General features: G+C 53.7%; 3 protein-coding genes across 3 annotated transcripts; all 3 read left to right on the top strand.

Moving 5' to 3' along the window:
* The first annotated feature begins 4,824 nt into the window (after positions 1-4,824).
* On the top strand, positions 4,825-7,707 carry LOC134559255 (protocadherin gamma-B5-like). The gene has a single exon (XM_063413860.1). It carries the CDS (start codon positions 4,825-4,827, stop codon positions 7,705-7,707), a length of 2,883 nt encoding a protein of 960 aa, XP_063269930.1.
* A 1,596-nt stretch (positions 7,708-9,303) lies between these two features.
* Positions 9,304-12,493, top strand: LOC134559254 (protocadherin gamma-A2-like). Its single transcript, XM_063413859.1, has 2 exons — positions 9,304-12,061; positions 12,458-12,493. Exons 1-2 carry the CDS (start codon positions 9,614-9,616, stop codon positions 12,491-12,493), a joined length of 2,484 nt encoding a protein of 827 aa, XP_063269929.1. The 5' UTR covers positions 9,304-9,613.
* A 4,500-nt stretch (positions 12,494-16,993) lies between these two features.
* LOC134559253 (protocadherin gamma-B5-like) lies at positions 16,994-20,874 on the top strand. Its single transcript, XM_063413858.1, has 2 exons — positions 16,994-17,160; positions 18,060-20,874. The coding sequence occupies exons 1-2, from the start codon at positions 16,994-16,996 to the stop codon at positions 20,872-20,874; spliced, it is 2,982 nt and encodes a 993-aa protein (XP_063269928.1).
* Positions 20,875-22,374: the final 1,500 nt, after the last annotated feature.

The following is a 22,374-nucleotide window of genomic DNA, read 5'->3' as shown; positions in this document are numbered from 1 at the left end:
CATCTGGAGGCTGTTAAATGGCTGAGGAACAGGCAGGAAAGTCACCTCCCGAGAGTTCTGGACTCTTGCACTCAATGTCCAGCTGGCAATCAGTAATGTGTGATATCTAGAGTGGGATCAGTGCTATTCAGTATCTTCATAGACAGTGAGATCAAGCACACCCTCAGCAAATTTGCAGCTGGTACCAAGCTGAGTTGATGAGTGGGAGGTCAGGGATGATGTTTATGGATAAGCTGGAGGAGCAGACCTGTGCAAACTTCAAGAAGTTCAAGAGGGTCAAGTGTAAGGTCCTGCACGTGGGTCAGGGCAATCCCCAGTTTGAACAGGGAGTGGTTGACTGGGAGCAGCCTTGCAGAGAAGTGCTTTGGGTCACTGCTGGATGATAACTGGGGCATGAGCTGGCAATGTCCACTTGCTGCCCAGATTGCATCTAGGCTTGCAGAGAAAGTGGGATGACCAGGAAAATGGGTAAGTGCTCCTCTCCCTCTACACTTCTTTGACCACATAGATTGTCAAAGGACTGGAACACCTCTGCCATGCAGAGGCTCTGAGAAAACTCAGATCCTTTAGCCATAGAAATAAAAAATCTTTGAGTAGAATTTATTCTGTCTTTTTAATTTTTAAAGAATACCTTCAAGAATATTTGAAAGAGATTTTTAGGTTTAGATTGGACTTTTTTTTGAATGATGAGGTAGTGAGACACTGGAATGAGTGTCTCCCAAATACTATGGATGTGCCACCATTGGAAGGCTTCAAGGAGATATTGGACAGGCTTATCAGTAATCTCTTCTAGTAAAGGATGCTCCTGCTCGTGAGTGATGAGTGGATGAAATTATTTTAAGCGATCTTTTCAACCCAGAGAATTCTTTGGATCTATGAAAGAGTAATGGTTTCTTTGCATTTCTATCATCAGGTCCTCAAATATGGAGATGCAAAAGAAATAACTTTTCTGAATCTGAAAGAGAAATGTTATGCTTGGTAAATTTAAAAAACATTGCTTTAGGCTAAACTATACTTCGACTTAATTTGATCCAGGACAGGAAAGCAGAATTGAAGACACATGATAGAGTACTGATTTCTATAACCCAGACAAGTGTTTTGAGCTCTTCCATTCTACAGGTGATGACCTGAAGATGGTTCTTTCTTGTTTGTAGGTTAATAGAGAGAAATTTGCATCAGCATGTTTCTTTAAAATATCTCTGTAAGAAATGCTTTTTCTTGTCCCATGGGGTGAGAAGTCACATCTTATCCATGGTCAGGAGATAGAGTCTGAGCAACTTTCCTTTTGGTGGAGTCTCTCTAAATTTTGAAGAAGTGTAATAACCCTGTGAGCTGTGCAGGGTTAGGGGGAGTGTTGGGGGTGTGGTGTGTGAGGAGGCCCTGGTGGAGACATGGCCTGTGTTTTGTTGATGCCCAGGGCTATTGCTGGCCTTCTGAACATGAGTCAGGAGGAGTCTCCTGATTTTATCTTGTGTGGTTTGGACTGCAATGGCCTGGTTTGGGTTTGGTATTCTTTTGCATGCAGGGTGGCAGTGACACATCTTGTGAGGAGTGCATGTGCTGAAGAACGGTGATGTTGCCTCTGAGCTGCTCCTTGGATGGCTGGGTCTGTGACAGAGCTGGTAACAATTTATGGCCTAGCTGAGGTTTTACACTTGTTCCAATAATTGGGAAGAACAGAATAATCTCAGTTGTGATGCTTGGGATCTGAGAAGCTGCGCACACAACTTTTCTTCTACTGATGTCTTTATGCAAAATTTGTTTTCTTGTTCTACTCGGACAGAGAGAAGTCTGTCTGTCCAGAGACAGGGCCAGTGCTGGAGTTCACTGTGATGGAGTTTAAAATGAATGAACGAATGGTGTCAAGTTCTATTTGTCCTAGTAGATGAGGCCCACAGCTGTGGTTCCAAGGTTTTTCTTTCTCTTACTGTCCAAGGAAATGACTGTGTGGGGTGAGCTCCTGTGTGAGGCCTCCTGTGCATTAGTTACAATCGAGTTTCCTGTGTTGTGTATACACTGCAGTTGACAGAATGTGAAATGTGAGGCCATGATTGACACTGTTCTGGTGTTTTCCAATTCTTGGCTGAGACGATTAAGTGTGTTTGGATGATTTGTTTGGGTTGTGTTGGGTTTTTCTTTTCTAATTTTCTTGTCAAGGTGTAAAATTGATCCTCATTGTGCCTGGCAATCCTTCAAACTCGAAAATATAATTATCCAGTAGGGAGAGTATCTCTCCTCTATGTCTTGAAGATGTGCATCTTAGAAGCATTGAAACACTGGATCATGGTAATGTTTGTGTTGAAAAGGACCTTAAAGATCTTGTTGTTCCAATTCTTCTGCCATGGACAGGGATATCTTTCACCAGACCAGGTTACTCAGAGCCCCACCCAGCCTGACATTGAAGATTTCATTAAAGAAATACAACTTCGTAAATAAATGTTTATCCAAGGTGTTCTTTTGTCTCTGGCCAAGTTACAACCAGAATTTTGGAATATGTTGATGTGAGACTAAAGGCTGTGAATGCAGAGTGAGGAGGGTGAGAGCTCAGTTCTGTGCCAGGAAAATCAGTGAATCCATGTGTGTTTGGCTGAGAAATGGTTTGATTTCTTGCTTGGTGCCAAAGCCAGGGCCATTTCTGTTCTGTTCTGATCCTGGTTTCTCTGTCATGAAACACAATGACAGCGCTCAACAGGAACATTTTCCACAACAATTGTTCATGCAGAACCGTAATTCTTGTCTAGAATAGCTGATGATTCCTGTGTGAAACCTCCGTCATCCATCTGTATCGCTGTGTAAGGCTGTGATATGGAGTTTCTTCAGAGTTGTAAATACACTTTGCTTCAGGCCTTTGTTTCCAGGTGAGGTTGCAGCTCATTTTGACAACTCTGGTCATTACTTGTAAATTTGAAACAGTGACTGTTGTTATTCAGCAAATCCTTACTTCAGCCACCTAGGAGAGAATTGTGTGTGTGGGAAATAGGAAGAATAGGAAGCAGAAGCAAAAAGAGAATCTGTTGTAAACTATCAGAAGATTTAACTTGCGGAAGAGGCGCGTGAGAAGATGTTTACGTTGATGGCTTCTTAACTGTGCAAGGTGAGCAGGCCTTGCAGTAGACAAAGTTGCTGATGAGAGAAGTAATTCATCAAATGAAGGCCCCTCTCCTGCTGTGCAGTGTGAGTGTTTAGGGCCACACTTGCAGTTGGAGCCCTCAGTGACTGCTAGGTGCTGTCAGGGATAAACTCTAAGGGCTGAAATCAAGGCCTAGAAGACTTCACTGTGAACATCTCTGACGATTTCTTCTCTTCTAATCCTTCCTTGCCTTATCAGATTCATGGTTTGGGTGAGGGGTTTTCTGTTTCTTTGTTTGTTTCTTTGGGGTTTTTTCCATTTTGTTTTTCCTTGATTTACTCTGTATGTGGATATAGTTACTATTATCAACAACCTATCTTTGTTAGGCAATGTTTGGTGTGTTCATGTCTCTTGCTCTTGTTCCAGTGGGAGTGGAGGGCAAGAGACATGAGAGTGACTTTGTGTTCTGTTCCTGCTGGGAACAATAAATGTAAATATGACTTCGGTAGACCTTGCATCTGTGTGGGAAAGAGTACGAGATAAAGACAGGGAGGAGATTCCCTCTATGCCAATGGTTTGATGATCCATTCTCTGTTGGGTGACTGCTAATCTTTCAGTGTGGTTGTTTATCATTTGGGTGCTTTAGAATCCTTCAGTCCCTTATCATCATGGTGGTGATCAGACAAATGTACCTCCCTTGTGGGTGTGGCTGCAGTGCATGATCATCTCAGGAGAAATGTGAGCAGTGAGATGGCCACAAGCAGAACCTTGCAGCTGCATGGCGTAGAAGAAGAAGAAGAAGCCAGGGGAGCTCTGTGTGTGAGGCCAGAGGAGAAGTTGGTCATTGCCTTGCTTGTACTGTGTCCTTCCCCTCTCTAAACTCTTTCAGTGACACCATCGACTGCAGGCAGCTCTTGGGCCAATATCCCAAATGGGCCTGCTACAGTCTCCAGAAGGATCATGGAAGTGATCTGAGGGTTGGAACATCTCTGCTATGCAGAAGGACTGGAGGAGTTTAGGTCTTCAAGAATGGAGAAATTATATCTCTCTGGAGATTTTTCAAATTATCTCGCTTTATCAATTTTTCAAAGAGCTTATAGAAAATATCTGTAGAGCATTTTTTTTCACGGACTGGTGGTCATAGGAAAACAGAGAGTTTGTTTTTAGCTAAAAGAAGGAACGTTTTGATTAGGGGAAAGCTTTACAGTGTGGGTTGTGAGAAAATGGAACATATTCTCCAGAGAAGTTTTGGCTATGCCTCCAACATTCAAGTCTACCAGAAATTATTTCTGCTTATGGCAGAGGTGTGGATTAAATGACCTTTAAAGAAAATTTTAAGGCTGAAACTGAAAACACTGTTTAGCTCTAAGCGGGACTCAGCATTGCTTTGCACTTTCTTTGTGAGGCGCTCAGATATGGAGATGCAAATGAAACAACTGTAATGAGTCAGGAAAAAAAAAAGGGAAATATTAATCTGTTATCTTGGCATAAGGGTTGATTACAGAGCTTTAAGTCGATCTATATCTCAGATAAATTCATCCCAGATAATGAAGGGACAATTCAAGAGATGTGAAAAAGAGGGGAAAAAGCTCTTGATATCTTCCCTATATTAGTAGATTCGCCGTGATATTATTAAGAGCAGATAAATTTACTGCCCTACCATGAATGTTTGCTTCTGATTGCTCACTGTGACTCGAAAGAATGCTCTAAAAGCACCGGCACGCACATTTGAGATAGAAACGTCCTGGAGTCGAATGAAGCAAGAGCTTCTGCGCTCGCTGTGTGCAGCGGAGCGGAGACCCCGGTGCCGGTGCAGCCCCGGTCCCCGCGCCAAGCCGGGCCCCCGGAGCGCGGCCATCCGGCGGCTGCAGTGGCGTCGCGGCGCCTCCGGGTGCCGCTGTTGGCCGCCGCCGAGCGGCGCTGGAGCCGCGGCCGCCGCAGCGTCCTGCCCCCGCAGGCTGCTCGCTCGCCCGGCGCCGGCCACAGCGGCAGCGGCGCCGCCGGCAGCGGCAGCGGCAGCGGCGAGAGGCGGCGCTTGTCGGGGAGCAGCGGCGTCCGAGGCGGCCCGAGCGGGCTGTGTGCGCTGCGGCGGGCGCTGCGCTGTGCGGCGAGAGCGGCTGCGAGGGAGGCGCGGCAGCGGCAGGAGGCAGGAGCGCGGCGAGCGCTGGCGGCAGAGAATGGCGGTGAGGCGGCGGCAGAGGCGCGGGCCGGGCGGCGGGCGAGCGCTGCTGGGCGCGGTGCTGCTGTGCGTGTGGTGGCGGGCGGCGGCCGAGCGGGTCCGCTACGCCATCCCCGAGGAGCTGGGCACAGGCTCGCTCGTGGGGCCGCTGGCGCGGGACCTGGGGCTCAGCGCGGACGAGCTGCCGGCACGCAAGCTGCAGGTGGCGTCTGGCGGCAAGAAGCAGCTGAAATACTTCAGTGTGAACGAGGAGAACGGGAACCTGTACGTGAACGAGAGGCTGGACCGGGAGGAGATGTGCGGCAAGTCGGCGACCTGCTCTGTCAGCTTCGAGGTGCTGGTTCACAACCCGCTGAACGTTTTCCATGTCGAAGTGGACATCCAGGACGTGAACGACAACACACCGCGCTTTTTGCGAGACAAATTTCAGCTTGAGATCAACGAGTTTACTTCTCCCGGAGCCCGGTTTTACTTGGGCATGGCAGAGGATCCGGACGTGGGCAGTAACTCGTTGCAGGGGTATGAGCTGGAGGCCAACGGGTACTTCACGGTGGACGTGAAAGAGAGCCAAGACAGCAGCAGATCCGCGGAGCTGGTTCTGCGCCACTCGCTGGACCGGGAGAGCGAGCCGAGACTGCGGCTGATGCTGAGTGCGGTGGATGGCGGCGACCCGCCCCGGACTGGCACCGCCCAGCTGTGGATCAACGTCACCGACGCCAATGACAACCCACCCGTGTTCGCGCAGGACCGGTACCGCGTCAGCCTGCGCGAGGACGCGCCCCCGGGATCGACGGTGCTGAACGTCTCTGCCTCCGATGCTGATGCCGGAAACAACGCCCACATCACCTATAGCTTCGGGGAAATGCCGGCCGAAGTACGTCAGAAGTTCACGGTGGACGCCGAGAGCGGGACCATCACGCTGCAGGAGGCGCTGGACTTTGAGGATACCCGCAGTTTCAGCCTGGCTGTGGAGGCAACGGACGGAGGGGGTTTAGTGGCGCACTGTAAGGTGGAGGTGGAGGTGCTGGACGTGAATGACAACGCGCCCGAGATCACCATTCTGTCCCTCTCGAGCCCGGTGCCTGAGGACGCTCCGGTCGGCACCGTGGTGGCCGTGCTGAACGTAAATGACCCAGACTCGGGCGAGAACGGTCAGGTGTCGTGCGAGCTGTCGGGGGAGGCGCCGCTGTCGATCGTGGCGTCGTCGGGCGGCTCGTACAAGGTGGTGACGGCGAGCGCGCTGGACCGCGAGCAGGCGGCCGAGCAGCGCGTGACGGTGGTGGCCCGGGACCGGGGCAGGCCGGCGCTGCGGAGCAGCAGGGAGCTGGTGCTGGAGGTGTCGGACGTGAACGACAACGCGCCGGTGTTCGAGGAGGCGGCGTACAGCGCGTACGTGGCGGAGAACAACGCGGCGGGCGCGCTGGTGGTGCGCGTGCAGGCGCGGGACGCGGACGCGGGCGCCAACGGGCGCGTGAGCTACTGGCTGGCGGGCGGCAGCGCGGGCGCGGCGGGCGCGGCGCCGCCGGTGTCGGTGGAGGCGCGGAGCGGCGCGCTGTACGCGCAGCGCTCCTTGGACTACGAGCAGTGCCGCGAGTTCTGGGTGGCGGTGCGGGCGCAGGACGGCGGCGCGCCGGCGCGCAGCTCCACGGCCACGGTGCGCGTGTTCGTGCTGGACCGCAACGACAACGCGCCGCGGGTGCTGTGGCCGGCGGCGGCGGGAGGGGCGGCGCCGCCTTTCGAGGTGGTTCCGCGTTCGGCCGAGGCCGGCTACCTGGTGGCCAAGGTGGTGGCGGTGGACGCGGACGCGGGGCGCAACGCGTGGCTGTCGTACGAGCTGGTGCAGGCGTCGGAGCCGGCGCTGTTCCGCGTGGGGCTGCACAGCGGCGAGGTGCGCACGGCGCGCGCCGTGTCCGAGCGGGACGCGGCCAAGCAGCGCGTGGTGGCCGTGGTGAAGGACCACGGGCAGCCGGCGCTGTCGGCCACGGCCACGCTGCACGTGGTGCTGGCCGAGAGCTTGCAGGAGGCGCTGCCGGAGCTGAGCGAGCGGGCGGCGGGCGGCGAGGCGGCGGCGGCCGAGCTGCAGTTCTACCTGGTGCTGGCGCTGGCGCTGCTGTCGGCGCTCTTGGTGCTGAGCGTGGCGCTCTTGGTGCTGGCGCGGCTGCGCCGGGCCGGGCCGCCCGCCGTGCTGCGCTGCCTGGGCGCGCAGCGCTTCTCGGTGGCCGGCGCCGCCTTCCCGGCCGACTTCTGCGAGGGCACCTTGCCCTACTCCTACAACCTGTGCGTGGCGGCGCCGGCCCGCGCCGTGCCCGAGGCAGCTTGGCCGCCGCCGCCGGTGCCCGTCCTGTCTGCGGAGGAGCTGCTGGGCGGGGATTCGTGCGAGAAGCCCGGCCTGAGCAGTGAGCTCGTCGCGGGAGAGCCGCCCGCCGATACCGATGCACCGCAGGTGTGTAAAGAGTGAGCGCTTTGTCTATTTGAGGCTTTCCTGAGTGTTGTCCCTATTCCCCTGGTTATCTCTTCAAGTATCAGTTTGTAGTCCTTTTCTGTGTCGTAGTGTGGCGTTGAAAATTTTTGATTTCTCCTTGGTAACATCTTCAGCTTAACACCTTTGACTGTAGCTCCTCTTTGAGGTAGTAGCAGTGCTTTTTCATATTTCACGGTGCCTTTTTTTTTTTTTTTTCTGAGTTTCACGTTCCTTTCTCCGTGGTGGATTGAAATGGTGAAGGGACCATCCCCCGTCCATGGAGAGCAGGAAGGACTTGTTTCCTCACGGATAAAAAGTTCAGCTTCAGGGGGGAGGTTTTGTTGTCAAAACTTGTACTCTATCCATTAGAATGTGTTAGCAGTCTTGAGAGCAGATCCGTATTCTGTGGAAGGAGAAGGACTGATTCTGCATGACTGAGTCGGGGAAAAAGAGAAAGGCATGACACGCTGTATTGGAGATTTTTCCTTCCTGACTGACTTCTTCAGAAATGGTGTGCTTGAAAAGGAGTAGAGCTTTACACAAGTCCGTTCGTTAAAATTTGCTGTGTCCCTATTAGATTCAGAAAGGAAACGTGAAAAGTTCCGGTTTTCATCCTCAGTGAAAAAAGATTGTCTCCCGTTTTGTGGGGAAATGCGGCAGAGTTCCTATTTGGCTTTCTTCTTGTGGCCGGCAGTTCCCTCTGTTTTGCTCTTCATGATCTTTATTTCTTACAGTGGTGAGAGTGTTCAATGATTCGTGTTTAATATAATTTGTTTTCTTTTCTCTCCACTGAGAGAGTTTCGGGAATTTAGTAGAACTCGGGTATATCGAGAACTGCAAATTTTTACAATTGTGTTTACTAGGATCGACATCTGAGATACCAAAGAGATCAGATATCAGGGAGATTGGCCAAGCGACGGTTTCGGCACTTGAGTCAATCCCATTTGCACAGTCATTAATGGTCAGCAGCATTTCGAGAGGGCAGCTGTACATTTGTTGTTCTTTTGTTTCTCTGATTCTTTTCTTGAAAACATATCGGAGCAACATCATTAAGAAATAATTAGATGAACAATTTACTAACGAGCTTAAATGCATGACAAGTTGATTTCAGAACAAAAGGAAACCTGGGACGACACTATTAAACGTAAATCTGTATAAACTAAGGAACTGCTAGGTTTATCTTAGGAAGGGATATCAAAGATCTGAAGCCCTGAAACTTTCCTTCGAGTGTTGTAGCTGCATCTTTATTTGTAGCTATAATTATATCCTGTAACAATTAGCTCCCTGACTTCAGGAAGCATGCTGTTACTCTTGTCCCGCTTGTATTAATGAACCTGATAGCTCCCGTTTCTCCCTGACAGCCTATTGCTGAAGATGCTTTTAAACAAAAAGGATAAGACTAACAAAAAGCTGCAGGGTTAAATACGGAAAATGTGTTTTATTTTACATAAAATAACACTAGTAAGTGATTGGTTTCCCATACGGTAAAGGAACACGGCCAAGGAATGCCTCTGCCTTCCTCCCGATCGTGATGCCCTGGAGGGTCAAAGCAGAGATGGGCTGGAGAAATGGGGAGGCAGGAGACGGGCGGGCAGCGCCGGGCAGCGCTCGGTGCCTGCAGTGCCGGGAGGAGGCTGCGGGCGCCGCTGTTGACCGAGAGGAGCGAGAGGGAGAGCGGAGCGCTGCCGGCAGCCCCGCCCGCTGCGGAGCGGCTCGATCACTCGATCGCTGGATTCCTGGGTCGGCAGCCCCGCGATCTGGGAACGTCCTCACTGTGCGAATCCGTGAAGCGGGAAGGCGGAGGAGGCTACAAAAGGGGCTCGGAGCGGAGAGCCCGGTAGGAAACCTCAGCAAGCGGGAGTAGCTGAGCAGCAGGCGGCAGCGGGGATCTGCCGCGGCGGAGATGAGCGCGGCGGGGAGGCGCTGGGGCCGGCGGCAGCGAGCTCTGCTCTGGGCCGTGCTGCTGGCGGCGTGGGAGGCGGCGTGGGGGCAGCTGCGCTACTCGGTGCCCGAGGAGATGCTCAAGGGCTCGTTCGTGGGCGATGTGGCCAAGGACCTGGGGCTGCAGCTGCTGGCGCTCCGAGATGGCGGCGTTCATCTCTTGGACAAGGGTAGTCCACAGTATTTCACTCTGCACGGGAAGACGGGACATTTAGTGACGGCGGAGAGGATCGACAGAGAGCAGCTGTGCGAGCGTGTGCAGCAATGCGTGGTGCGCTGTGAGCTGATAGTGGAGGGACAGATGCAGGTGTACGGAATTCAGGTGGAGATCACGGATATTAACGACAACGCGCCGAGCTTTCGAGAGGCTGAAACAGAACTGACAATGAGCGAGACGACAGCCCCGGGGTCGCGGTTTCCACTGGCCGAGGCTCACGACCCGGACTCGGGCCGGAATTCCCTGCAGAGCTACGAGCTGAGCGGTGACGAGCACTTCTCGCTGGCCGTGCAGGCGGGCCCCGGCGGCGATCAGCGTCCCGAGCTGGTGCTGGCCAAGGCGCTGGACCGCGAGGAGGCGGCGTTTCACGAGCTGGTGCTGAGGGCGAGCGACGGCGGCGATCCGGCCCGGACGGGCACGGCTCGGATCCGCGTGACGGTGCTGGACGCGAACGACAACGCGCCCGTGTTCAGCCAGGCGGAGTACACGGTGCGAGTGCCCGAGGACGTGCCCGTGGGCTCCGTCCTCGTCACCGTCACTGCCACCGATGCCGACGACGGTCTGTACGGACACGTGAAATACTCGTTAAAGAAAATCACAGAAAAAGCCTCGCAGATTTTCCAACTGGACGGTGAAACAGGAGCAATCACCCTGTTACGGAGTCTGGATTTCGAGGAAGGCGACTCCCACGAACTGGAGGTGCAGGCACGGGACGGAGGAGGCCTTTCTGACACATCCAAAATTCTGGTTACTGTAGCGGATGTGAACGATAACGCCCCCAGACTCACAGTGTCGTCGGCGCTGAGTGAGATCTCAGAGGATGCACCGGCAGGTACTGTGGTGGCTCTGCTGCACGTGCAGGACCGGGACTCGGGAGCGAATGGCGAGGTGCGCTGCTCGCTCGATGGGGGCGTCCCGTTCCGGCTGGAGAAGTCCTTTGAGGATTACTATCGTGTGCTGACAGCGAGAGAGCTGGACCGGGAGCAGGTGTCGGAGTACAACGTGACGGTGCGGGCGGCCGACGGCGGGTCGCCGGCGCTGCAGAGCAGCGCGGTGCTGGCGCTGCGGGTGCTGGACGTGAACGACAACGCGCCCGTGTTCGAGCAGGAGCGCTACAGCGCTCGTCTGGCGGAGAACAACGCGGCGGGCGCGCTGGTGCTGACGGTGCGCGCCACGGACGCGGACTGGGGGCAGAACGCGCGCGTGCGGTACCGGCTGCGGGAGGGGCGGGTGCGGGGCGCGCCGCTGTCGTCGTACGTGTCGGTGCAGGCGGAGACGGGCGCGCTGTACGCGCTGCGCTCCTTGGACTACGAGCAGGTGCGCGAGCTGCAGCTGTGGGTGCGTGCGGAGGACGGCGGCGCGCCGGCGCTGAGCAGCAACGTGTCGGTGCGGCTGCTGATCGTGGACGAGAACGACAACGCGCCGCAGGTGCTGTACCCGGCTTCGGCGGCGGCGGCGGGCTCGGACGCTGCGTGGTCGGGCGTGGAGCTGGCGCCGCGCTGGGCGGAGGCCGGCGCGCTGGTGGCCAAGGTGGTGGCGGTGGACGCGGACGCGGGGCAGAACGCGTGGCTGTCGTACGAGCTGGCCAAGGCGACGGAGCCGGGGCTGTTCCGCGTGGGGCTGCACAGCGGCGAGGTGCGCACGGCGCGCTCGCCGCTGGCCCGCGACGCGGCGCGCCACAGCCTGGTGGTGGTGGTGAAGGACCACGGGCGGCCGGCGCTGTCGGCCACGGCCACGCTGAGCGTGGTGCTGGCCGAGAGCGTGGCCGAGCTGCTGGCCGAGCTGGGCAGCGCGGCCGAGGCGGCGGCGCCGGGCGAGGCGGCCGGCAGCCTGACGCGCTGGCTGGTGCTGGCCGTGGCCGCCGTGTCGTGCCTCTTCGTCGCCTTCCTGCTGCTGCTGCTGGCGCTGCGCCTGCGCCGCTGGCGCCGCCGGCAGCTGCTGCCGCCCGCCAGCGGCGCCTTGCGCGGCGTGCCCGTGTCGCACTTCGTGGGCATCGACGGCGTGCGCGCCTTCCTGCAGTCCTACTCGCACGACGTGTCGCTCACGGCCGACTCGCGCAAGAGCCAGCTGCGCTTCTCGGGCGCCAGCTGCTGCGACACCCTCCCGGCCCGGCCGCTGCCCGACGAGCCCGCGCCGCTGCTCGGGCAGGAGGATGTGGCCGCCGCCCTCCCCGCCGATGCCTCCGCTCCCTCGGTGAGTTTCTCCGTCCAGAATTTCTGCACAAGGGTTTCTCCTCATATTCCACTGCCCTGTCCTCGCTTTGTTCCCTGGCTTGCATAGGAGACTTTCCTTAAAATCAAGGTATATATTTCTTCTTTGACATTGTGTGGGCTCGTGCCCATTGCCTTCGTTGTGTGACCGTGGAGTCCTCAACCTTCCGGGTATAAAAGAAGGAAGGATGGAGAAGGCTGCTGCTGGCAGGCTGTTGGTTAGGTTGGAAGTTCGACTATTGATCAGATTCCAGGTATTCTTACCCTATGTCAGCTGTGCTGTATAAAATCCATATTCCTCTTAGTATTCGGTCTTCTGAACGGATGTATTCCATTATTGAGAAATACGGGTCTTCAGCTGACTCATGTGTCTTCCCAGCAGCACATGTGCTTGAATCGGTTGAATGTGTCTTGAACAAAATGCAGATGGCTTTGATTGGAACTTCTCTGCAGATTGTTCTTTATCATTTTCCAAGATACATCATGGACGTCAGCAGGGAATGCCTTCTTGCCATCCATGTTTTGATCTTTGTCCTCACCTGAGGATTTGGTCGGGCAACAAGTGCTCCTTGATGTCTGCCTGTTCTGAAGATTGGGGATTGTCTTGCAGTTGTGAATCTTTGAAAAGCCTGTACGTGGCTGCAGGCGGAGGAGGAAATGCAGGAGGAAATGGCAGATCTGCTTTGTTTTTTTCTTGTTTTTTTAAGGTAGAGCTATGTCAAATGGATCTGGAAGAGCCTTGGTATGAAATATTTAGCACGGCAGGAGAATTGCATGGGTGGGAAGGGAGAGATTCAAGGTGCAGCAGGAGATCGAAGGTGGGCACAATTCCCCCTGTGCAGATATTCACTGACTCAGTGTCTCCCTAAAGTCTGCTGGGCTTTTCCTTTCAGACCTCTGCAGTCTCTTGACAGAACTTCAGGGAGCAGGCAAATGCAGCTTCCATGGTACAGAGAAGTAGAGAGAGCTGTGTGAGATTGGTGGTGTGAAGAGAAGTGGTCTGGGGAGCTGGGCCTCCACTGTCAGGTGTTTTTAAGAGATGTGGGTGGAAGAAGAGCAGGGATGATGTGAAGGGTTGGAAATTGGAGTCGTGTGAGCTGTGCATGAATGTCTGCTGAAAGACTGCAAGGAATGATTTCCTCCATTCCCTGTCCAGTTCCTGTCTCTAGGATGAAGCAATGTGAGGTGTTTCTTCCCAAAGTCATTGTCTAGAAGATATGTATTCCATCTGCATGGAGAACCCTGGAAGGTTCTTACTAAGTATTTGCACACCATCATAATTGTTTCACTCAAAATCTTAATGTTGTACCTGTGAAATATGCTGTAAGTGAAGATCAACCTGTGCGATTTGGGCCTATAAAGAAGTTATTAATCCTCTACTCTGATTTCTATAACTCAGAAGATTGTTGTGATCTCTTTAGTTCTGCAGGGGTAACTTTCTGTCTCGGTGTTCTGATGACCTGGAGATGGTTCTTTCATGTTTGTAGGGTAAAAGAGAGACACTTTCACCTACATGTTTCTTTAAACTGTCCCTGTAAGAAATGCTGGTTTTTATCCCATGGGTAGGGTGAGAAGTCAAATCTTATCCATGGTCAGGAGATAGAGTCTGAGAGAGTTTCCTTTTGGTGGAGTCTCTCTAAATTCTGAAGATGTGTGATAACCCTGTGAGCTGTGCAGGGTTAGGGGGAGTGCTGGGGGTGTGGTGTGTGAGGAGGCCCTGGTGGAGACATGGCCTGTGTTTTGTTGATGCCCAGGGCTATTGCTGGCCTTCTGAACATGAGTCAGGAGGAGTCTCCTGATTTTATCTTGTGTGGTTTGGACTGCAATGGCCTGGTTTGGGTTTGGTATTCTTGTGCATGCAGGGTGGCAGTGACACATCTTGTGAGGAGTGCATGTGCTGAAGAACGGTGATGTTGCCTCTGAGCTGCTCCTTGGATGGCTGGGTCTGTGACAGAGCTGGTAACAATTTATGGCCTATCTAAGGTTTTACACTTGTTCCAATAACTGGGAGGAACAGAATAATCTGAGTTGTGATGCTTGGGATCTGAGAAGCTCTGCAGACAACTATTCTTCTACTGATGTCTGTATGCAAAATTTGTTTTCTTGTTCTGCTTGGAAAGAGAGAAGTCTGTCTGTGCAGAGACAGGGCTGGTGCTGGAGTTCACTGTGATGGAGTTCAAAATGAATGAAAGAAATGTGTTAAGTTCTATTTGTCCTAGTAGATGAGGCCCACAGCTGTGGTTGCAAGGTTTTTCTTTCTCTTACTGTCCAAGGAAATGACTGTGTGGGGTGAGCTCCTGTGTGAGGCCTCCTGTGCTTTAGTTACAGTCGAGTTTCCTGTGTTGTGTATACACTGCAGTTGACACAGTCAGAAATGTGAGGCCATGATTGACACTGTTCTGGTGTTTTCCCTTCTTGCTGAGATGATTAAGTGTTTTTGGATGATTTTTTTGGTTTGCTTGGGTTGTTTCTTAGCTGGTTTTCTTGTCAAGGAGTACAGTTGATCTTCATTGTGCCTGGCAATCCTGCAAACTCCAAAACATGGAGTTGTCCTGTAGGGAGAGTATCTCTCCTCCATACCTTGAAGCTGTACATGTAATCATGGAATCAGAGAAACAGAGAATCATGGAATGGTTTGTGTTGAAAAGGACCTTAAAGACATTATTGTTCAACTCATCTGCCATGGGCAGGGACATCTTCCACCAGACCAGGTTGCTCAGAGCCCCTCCCAGCAGGACCTTGATTGAAGAAATACAACTTTATAAATGTATGTTTGCCCACAGGGTTTTTCTTCTTTGTGGCCAAGATACAACCAAAATTTTGTCATATGTTGATGGTGAGACTAAAGGCTGTGAATGCAGAGTGAGGAGGGTGAGAGCTCAGTTCTGTGCCAGGAAAATCGGTGTATCCATGTGGGTTTGGCTGAGCAATGGTTTGATTTCTTGCTTGGTGCCAAAGCCAGTGCCATTTCTGTACTGTTCTGATACTGGCTTCTCTGTCATGAAACACAATGACAGTCCTCAACAGAAACATTTTCCACAACAACTGTCCATGTAGATCCATAAATCTTGTCTACAATAGCTAATGAATGCTGTGTGAAACCTCCAATATCCATCTGTATCTCTATATAAGGTTTTGATCAACTCGAGTTTCTCCCGAGCTGTATTTACACTTTCCTTCAGGCCTTTGTTTCCAGGTTAGGTTGGAGCTCATTTTTCACAATTCTGGTCAGGACTTTTAAATTTGAAACAGTGACTGTTGTTTTTCATCAAATCCTTACTTCAGCCACCTAGGAGAGAATTGTGTATGGGGGAAATAGGAAAAATAGGAAGCAGGAGCAGTAAGACAATGTGTTGTAATTTGTCAGAAGATTTAACTTGAGGAAGAGGCCAATGAGGTGCTGTTTAAAATGATGGTTTAATGACTGTGCAAGGTGAGCAGGCCATGCAGTAGAAAAAGGTGCTGAGGTGAGGACCAAATCTTCAAATGAAACCCCTCTCCTACTGTGCAGTGTAAGTGTTTAGGGCCACACTTGCAGCTTGAGGCCTCAGTTGACTGCTAGATGTTCTGAGGGATGAATTTTAGGGGTTGAAATCAAGGCCTAGAAGCCTCCACTGTGAGGATCTTTGACACCTTGCTGTCTTCTAATCCTTCCTGGCCTTATCTGATTTCTGGTTTGGGTTTTGTTGTTTTTTTGTTGTTTTTTCCAATTTTGTTTTTCCTTGATCCACTCTGTATGTGGGTATAGTTACTATTATCAACAACCTATCTTTTTTAGCAATGTCTGGTGTGTTCATGTCTCTTGCTGTTGTTCCACTGGGAGTGGAAGGCAGGAGATATGAGAGTGACTTTGTGTTCTGTTACTGCTGGGAACAATAGATGGAAATAGGACTTTAGTAGATGGTACATCTGTGTGGATAAGAGCAGGAGATAAAGATGGGGAGGAGATTCCCTCTAAGCCAATGGTTTGATGATCCATTCTCTGTTGGATGACTGCTAATCTTTCAGTGTGGTTGTTTATCATTTGGGTGCTTGAGAATCCTTCAGTCCCTTATCATCATGGTGGTGAGCAGACAAATGTACCTCCCTTGTGGGTGTGGCTGCAGTGCATGATCATCTCAGGAGAAATGTGAGCAGTGAGGAGATGGCCACAAGCAGAACCTTGCAGCTGCATGGCGTAGAAGAAGAAGAAGCCAGGGGAGCTCTGTGTGTGAGGCCAGAGGAGAAGTCGGTCATTGCCTTGCTTGTGCTGTGTCATAGCTAACACAGCCTGTGCCTGCTGGAGCACAGTGGGATTGGAGTTGCTTGTGCAGAGCCAGTGAGACTTACAAAATGTTCTTGCATGTGTTGACTTCTCTGTGTTTCTCCCTCTTGCAGTGCTTGTTGTCATGAGCTCCAGCCCAGCGTGTCTGATCTGCTGTGGAAGGTGTCCTCTGTGCCAGCTGGGCCAGTGCAGGTGGAGTTCCCACCCACAGCTGGGATGTTTCCAGGTGGAAAGAGGAAGGGTTTCCTAAGCACATGTGTGCTCCCCCAGGAACACTTTGTGTGTGGTGTAAAAATGCAGAAGCATCTGTGCTGCAGTGGTCAAAGTGCAGAGTGGCCACCCAGGCCTGGTTAGATTTCCGTGAGTGGGACAGGAGCCAGTGGGAGGATGTGGACAGAGGGTCTCCTACCCAATCACCCAGACCATGCTGGGCTCATGTCTGGAGGCTGTTAAATGGCTGAGGAACAGGCAGGAAAGTCACCTCCCAAGAGTTCTGGACTCTTGCACTCAATGTCCAGCTGGAAGTCAGTAATGTGTGATATCTAGAGTGGGATCAGTGCTATTCAGTATCTTCATAGACAATGGGATCAAGCACTCCCTCCACAAATTTGCAGCTGGTACCAAGCTGAGTTGATGAGTGGGAGGTCAGGGATGATGTTTATGGATAAGCTGGAGGAGCAGACCTGTGCAAACATCAAGAAGTTCAAGAAGGCCAAGTGCAAGGTCCCGCACGCGGGTCAGGGCAATCCCCAGTTTGAACAGGGAGTGGTGGACTGGGAGCAGCCTTGCAGAAAAGTGCTTTGGGTCACTGCTGGATGGTAACTGGGGCGTGAGCTGGCAATGTCCACTTGCTGCCCAGATTGCATCTCGGCTTGCACAGCAAGTAGGATGACCAGGAAAATGGGAAGGTGCTCCTCTCCCCGTACACTTCTTTGACCACATAGATTGTCAAAGAACTGGAACACCTCTGCCATAAAGATGCTCTGAGAAAACTCAGGTTCTTTAGCCAGAGAATAGAAATGTTTGAGTCGATTTTTTTCCTGCCTTTTCAATTTATATAAAATACCTACAAGAAAGATTGAAAGAGATTTTTAGGGTTGGAGTTGACATTCTTTTTTATGATGAGGATGGTGAGACCCTGGAATGAGTTGCCAACAATTACTATGGATGTGACACCATTGAAAGGCTTCAAGGAGAGGTTGTACCGGCCTATCAGTAACCTGCTCTAGTGAAGGATGGTCCTGCCCATGACTGATGTGTGGATTAAGTAATTTTAAAGGATGCATTCAACCCAGAGAATTCTTTGGGTCTATAAAAGACTCATGGTGGCTTTGCATTTCTATCATCAGGTCCACAAACATGGAGATGCAAAAGAAGTAACTTTTCAGAATCAGAAAGATAAAGATGTTGTTTAGCATAAATTAGAAAAAACCATTGCTTTAGGCTAAACTATACCTCGACTTAATTTGAACCAAGGCAGGAAAGCAGAATTGAAGCTACATGATAGAGTACTCATAGATTTCCCTGGATACTGACATACAAAGAGTTTCCTGTTTCCTTAGTTGTGCTTTGACATTGCTAAGACAATATATAAAATTCCCTTATATATGGCTTTGCCATAAACATTTCCTTCTCACATTGAGTGGGAATCAAACAGATGACCTAAAAGAATTTAAAAGCGCAACTACGTTTTAAACTCATTTGAAATCACGCTAAGCCCCGGTCCCCGCGCCAGTCCGGGCCCCCGGAGCGCGGCCATCCGGCGGCTGCAGTGGCGTCGCGGCGCCTCCGGGTGCCGCTGTTGGCCGCCGCCGAGCGGCGCTGGAGCCGCGGCCGCCGCAGCGTCCTGCCCCCGCAGGCTGCTCGCTCGCCCGGCGCCGGCCACAGCGGCAGCGGCAGCGGCAGCGGCGAGAGGCGGCGCTTGTCGGGGAGCAGCGGCGTCCGAGGCGGCCCGAGCGGGCTGTGTGCGCTGCGGCGGGCGCTGCGCTGTGCGGCGAGAGCGGCTGCGAGGGAGGCGCGGCAGCGGCAGGAGGCAGGAGCGCGGCGAGCGCTGGCGGCAGAGAATGGCGGTGAGGCGGCGGCAGAGGCGCGGGCCGGGCGGCGGGCGAGCGCTGCTGGGCGCGGTGCTGCTGTGCGTGTGGTGGCGGGCGGCGGCCGAGCGGGTCCGCTACGCCATCCCCGAGGAGCTGGGCACAGGCTCGCTCGTGGGGCCGCTGGCGCGGGACCTGGGGCTCAGCGCGGACGAGCTGCCGGCGCGCAAGCTGCGGCTGAGCGAGGAGAAGCAATACTTCAGTGTGAACGAGGAGAACGGGAACCTGTACGTGAACGAGAGGCTGGACCGGGAGGAGATGTGCGGCGAGTCGGCGACCTGTTCTGTCAGCTTCGAGGCGGTCGTGCACAACCCGCTGAACATTTTCCATGTCGAGGTGTCCATCGAGGACGTGAACGACAACTCCCCGACCTTCAGCAAGGCTGCTCTGGACCTCGAGATCGGTGAATTAATCCCTCCTGGTGCTCGTTTTCCGCTGGAGACGGCACGAGATGAAGACGCAGGGAGCAACTCGCTGCTGACTTACCATCTCGCCACCAACCCGTGCTTCAGTTTGGCCTTAAAGGAGAACCCCGGTGGAAGCAAGCAGCCGGAATTAGTACTGGAGAGAGCTCTGGACCGGGAGAAGCAGAGCTCCATTGAATTGGTGTTGACAGCGATGGATGGCGGAGACCCCGTGAGGTCCGGGACTGTCCAGGTTCGCATCAATGTCACCGACGCCAACGACAACCCACCCGTGTTCAGCAAAACCATCTACGAGGCGCGCGTGGCAGAGAATCTGCCCGTTGGTTCGCTGGTGCTGCAGGTACGGGCCACGGATGCAGACGCGGGCTCCAACGGGCGAGTGTCCTACTCCTTCGGCAACGTCCCAGACGCCGTCAGGGAGTTGTTCGCTATCGACAGCGACAGCGGAGAGATCAGGACAGCGGGACTCCTCGATTTTGAGGAGAAGAATAAATACATGTTCCGTTTGGAGGCGAGAGACGGCGGTGGGCTCACCAGTCACTGCGAAGTGCAGATCGATATCACCGACGAGAATGACAACGCGCCCGAGATCACCATTCTCTCTTTGTCTAGCACCGTGCCCGAGGACGCCCCGACCGGCACCGTGGTGGCCCTCCTGAAAGTGCGGGATCGGGACTCGGGCGAGAACGGTCATGTGTCGTGCGAGCTGTCGGGGGAGGCGCCGCTGTCGATCGTGGCGTCGTCGGGCGGCTCGTACAAGGTGGTGACGGCGAGCGCGCTGGACCGCGAGCAGGCGGCCGAGCAGCGCGTGACGGTGGTGGCCCGGGACCGGGGCAGGCCGGCGCTGCGGAGCAGCAGGGAGCTGGTGCTGGAGGTGTCGGACGTGAACGACAACGCGCCGGTGTTCGAGGAGGCGGCGTACAGCGCGTACGTGGCGGAGAACAACGCGGCGGGCGCGCTGGTGGTGCGCGTGCAGGCGCGGGACGCGGACGCGGGCGCCAACGGGCGCGTGAGCTACTGGCTGGCGGGCGGCAGCGCGGGCGCGGCGGGCGCGGCGCCGCCGGTGTCGGTGGAGGCGCGGAGCGGCGCGCTGTACGCGCAGCGCTCCTTGGACTACGAGCAGTGCCGCGAGTTCTGGGTGGCGGTGCGGGCGCAGGACGGCGGCGCGCCGGCGCGCAGCTCCACGGCCACGGTGCGCGTGTTCGTGCTGGACCGCAACGACAACGCGCCGCGGGTGCTGTGGCCGGCGGCGGCGGCGGCGGGTGAGGCAGCGGCGGGAGGGGCGGCGCCGCCTTTCGAGGTGGTTCCGCGTTCGGCCGAGGCCGGCTACCTGGTGGCCAAGGTGGTGGCGGTGGACGCGGACGCGGGGCGCAACGCGTGGCTGTCGTACGAGCTGGTGCAGGCGTCGGAGCCGGCGCTGTTCCGCGTGGGGCTGCACAGCGGCGAGGTGCGCACGGCGCGCGCCGTGTCCGAGCGGGACGCGGCCAAGCAGCGCGTGGTGGCCGTGGTGAAGGACCACGGGCAGCCGGCGCTGTCGGCCACGGCCACGCTGCACGTGGTGCTGGCCGAGAGCTTGCAGGAGGCGCTGCCGGAGCTGAGCGAGCGGGCGGCGGGCGGCGAGGCGGCGGCGGCCGAGCTGCAGTTCTACCTGGTGCTGGCGCTGGCGCTGCTGTCGGCGCTCTTGGTGCTGAGCGTGGCGCTCTTGGTGCTGGCGCGGCTGCGCCGGGCCGGGCCGCCCGCCGTGCTGCGCTGCCTGGGCGCGCAGCGCTTCTCGATGGCCGGCGCCGCCTTCCCGGCCGACTTCTGCGAGGGCACCTTGCCCTACTCCTACAACCTGTGCGTGGCGGCGCCGGCCCGCGCCGTGCCCGAGGCGGCTTGGCCGCCGCCGCCGGTGCCCGTCCTGTCTGCGGAGGAGCTGCTGGGCGGGGATTCGTGCGAGAAGCCCGGCCTGAGCAGTGAGCTCGTCGCGGGAGAGCCGCCCGCCGATGCCGATGCACCGCAGGTGTGTAAAGCGTGAGCTCTTTCTCCTTTTGAGCTTTTCCTAAAGTTCGCCCCTTTTCCTCTGGTTTTCTTTGGTGACGCCAATTTCACGCCTTTTTCTGTGTTTGTGTAGCGTCGGAAAGTTTTGATTTTTCCTTGGTAAGAGGTTGAGCGGAAATGCTTTGACTGTAGCTCCCCTTTGAGGTAGTAGCAGTGCTTTTCTGTATTTCCCGGTGTCTTGTTTGTGTGAGTTTCACTTTCCTGTCTCCGTGGTGGATTGAAATGAGGAAGGGACCATCCCGCGTCCATTGACAGCAGGAAGGACTTGGTTCCTCACGGGTCAAAGATTAATCTTCAGGGGAGAGGTTTTGTTGTCGAGACTTGAGCTCGATAAATTAGAATGTATTAGCAATATGAAAGCAGATCCGTATTCTGTGGAAGTAGAAGGGCTGATTGTGCATGACGGAGTCGGGGAAAAAGAGAAAAGCCATGACACCGTTGTTGGAGATTTTTCCTTCCTGACTGATTTCTTCAGAAAGGGTGTGCTTGGAAAAGGAGTAGAGCTTTACACAAGCCCGTTCGTTTAAATTTGCTGTGTCCCTATTAGATTCGGAAAGGAAACGTGTGTGAAAAGTTCCGGTTTTCATCCTCAGTGAAAAATGATTGTCTTCCGTTTTGTGGGGAAATGCGGCAGTTGTCCTATTTGGCTTCCTTTTTGTGGCTGGCAGTTCCCTCTCTTCGGCTCTTTATGATCTGTATTTTATACAGTGGTGTGAGTGTTGAATGATTTGTGTTTCAGAGAATTTGTTTTCTACTCTCTCTCCACTGAGAGAGTTTAGGGAATTTCATAGGACTCGGGTATATCGAGAACGGCAAATTGTTACAATTCTGTTTACTAGGATCGACGACATCTGAGATACCAAAGGGGTCACATATCAGGGAGATGAGCCAAGCGAAGGTTTCGGCACTTGAGTCAATCCCATTTGCACAGTCATTAATGGTCAGCAGCGTTTCGAGAGGGCAGCTGTACATCTGTTCTGCATTTGTTTCTCTAATTCTTTTCTTGAAAATACAGAAGAAGAAAAATACAGATGAACCGTTTACTGACGATCGTCAATGCTTTACACACTGATTTCAGAATAAAAGGAAACCTGAAACGACTTGATTTGATTTAAATCTCTATAAACTAAGGAACTGCTAGGTTTATCTTAGGAAGGGATATCAAAGATGTGAAGCCCTGAAACTTTCCTTCGAGTGTTGTAGCTGCATCTTTATTTGTAGCTGTAATTCAATTCTGTAACAATTAGCTCTTTAACTTCAGTAACTGTAAAATTGCTCTTGTCTCGCTTGAGTCAACGAAGCTGATATCTCTGTTTATTTGGGGTGCGGTATTTTTCTGTTCTCTCTCTGAGAGACTGTTGAAGATGCTTTTGAACAAAATGGATAAGAGTAACATAAAGCTAAAGGGTTAAATACGTAAAATATGTTTTATTTTACATAAAGTAAAACAAGTAAGTGATTAGTTTCCCGTGCTGGA

The sequence above is a fragment of the Prinia subflava genome, chromosome 16 (genome assembly GCF_021018805.1).
Source record: "Prinia subflava isolate CZ2003 ecotype Zambia chromosome 16, Cam_Psub_1.2, whole genome shotgun sequence".
In the NCBI taxonomy this organism is placed as follows: domain Eukaryota; kingdom Metazoa; phylum Chordata; class Aves; order Passeriformes; family Cisticolidae; genus Prinia; species Prinia subflava.
Note: the sequence above shows the minus strand (reverse complement) of the source record. Positions and strands in the feature narration are given on the sequence as shown.

Excerpts from the sequence above, each read along its gene's own strand:
- LOC134559255 (XM_063413860.1), top strand. The coding sequence starts at position 4,825 with ATGAAGCAAGAGCTTCTGCGCTCGCTGTGTGCAGCGGAGCGGAGACCC.
- LOC134559254 (XM_063413859.1), top strand. The coding sequence starts at position 9,614 with ATGAGCGCGGCGGGGAGGCGCTGGGGCCGGCGGCAGCGAGCTCTGCTC. Across the intron at positions 12,062-12,457 it reads CCGATGCCTCCGCTCCCTCG|CAGCACATGTGCTTGAATCG; the intron begins GTGAGTTTCTCC and ends GTGTCTTCCCAG.
- LOC134559253 (XM_063413858.1), top strand. The coding sequence starts at position 16,994 with ATGATGTTTATGGATAAGCTGGAGGAGCAGACCTGTGCAAACATCAAG. Across the intron at positions 17,161-18,059 it reads CTTTGGGTCACTGCTGGATG|CCCCGGTCCCCGCGCCAGTC; the intron begins GTAACTGGGGCG and ends AATCACGCTAAG.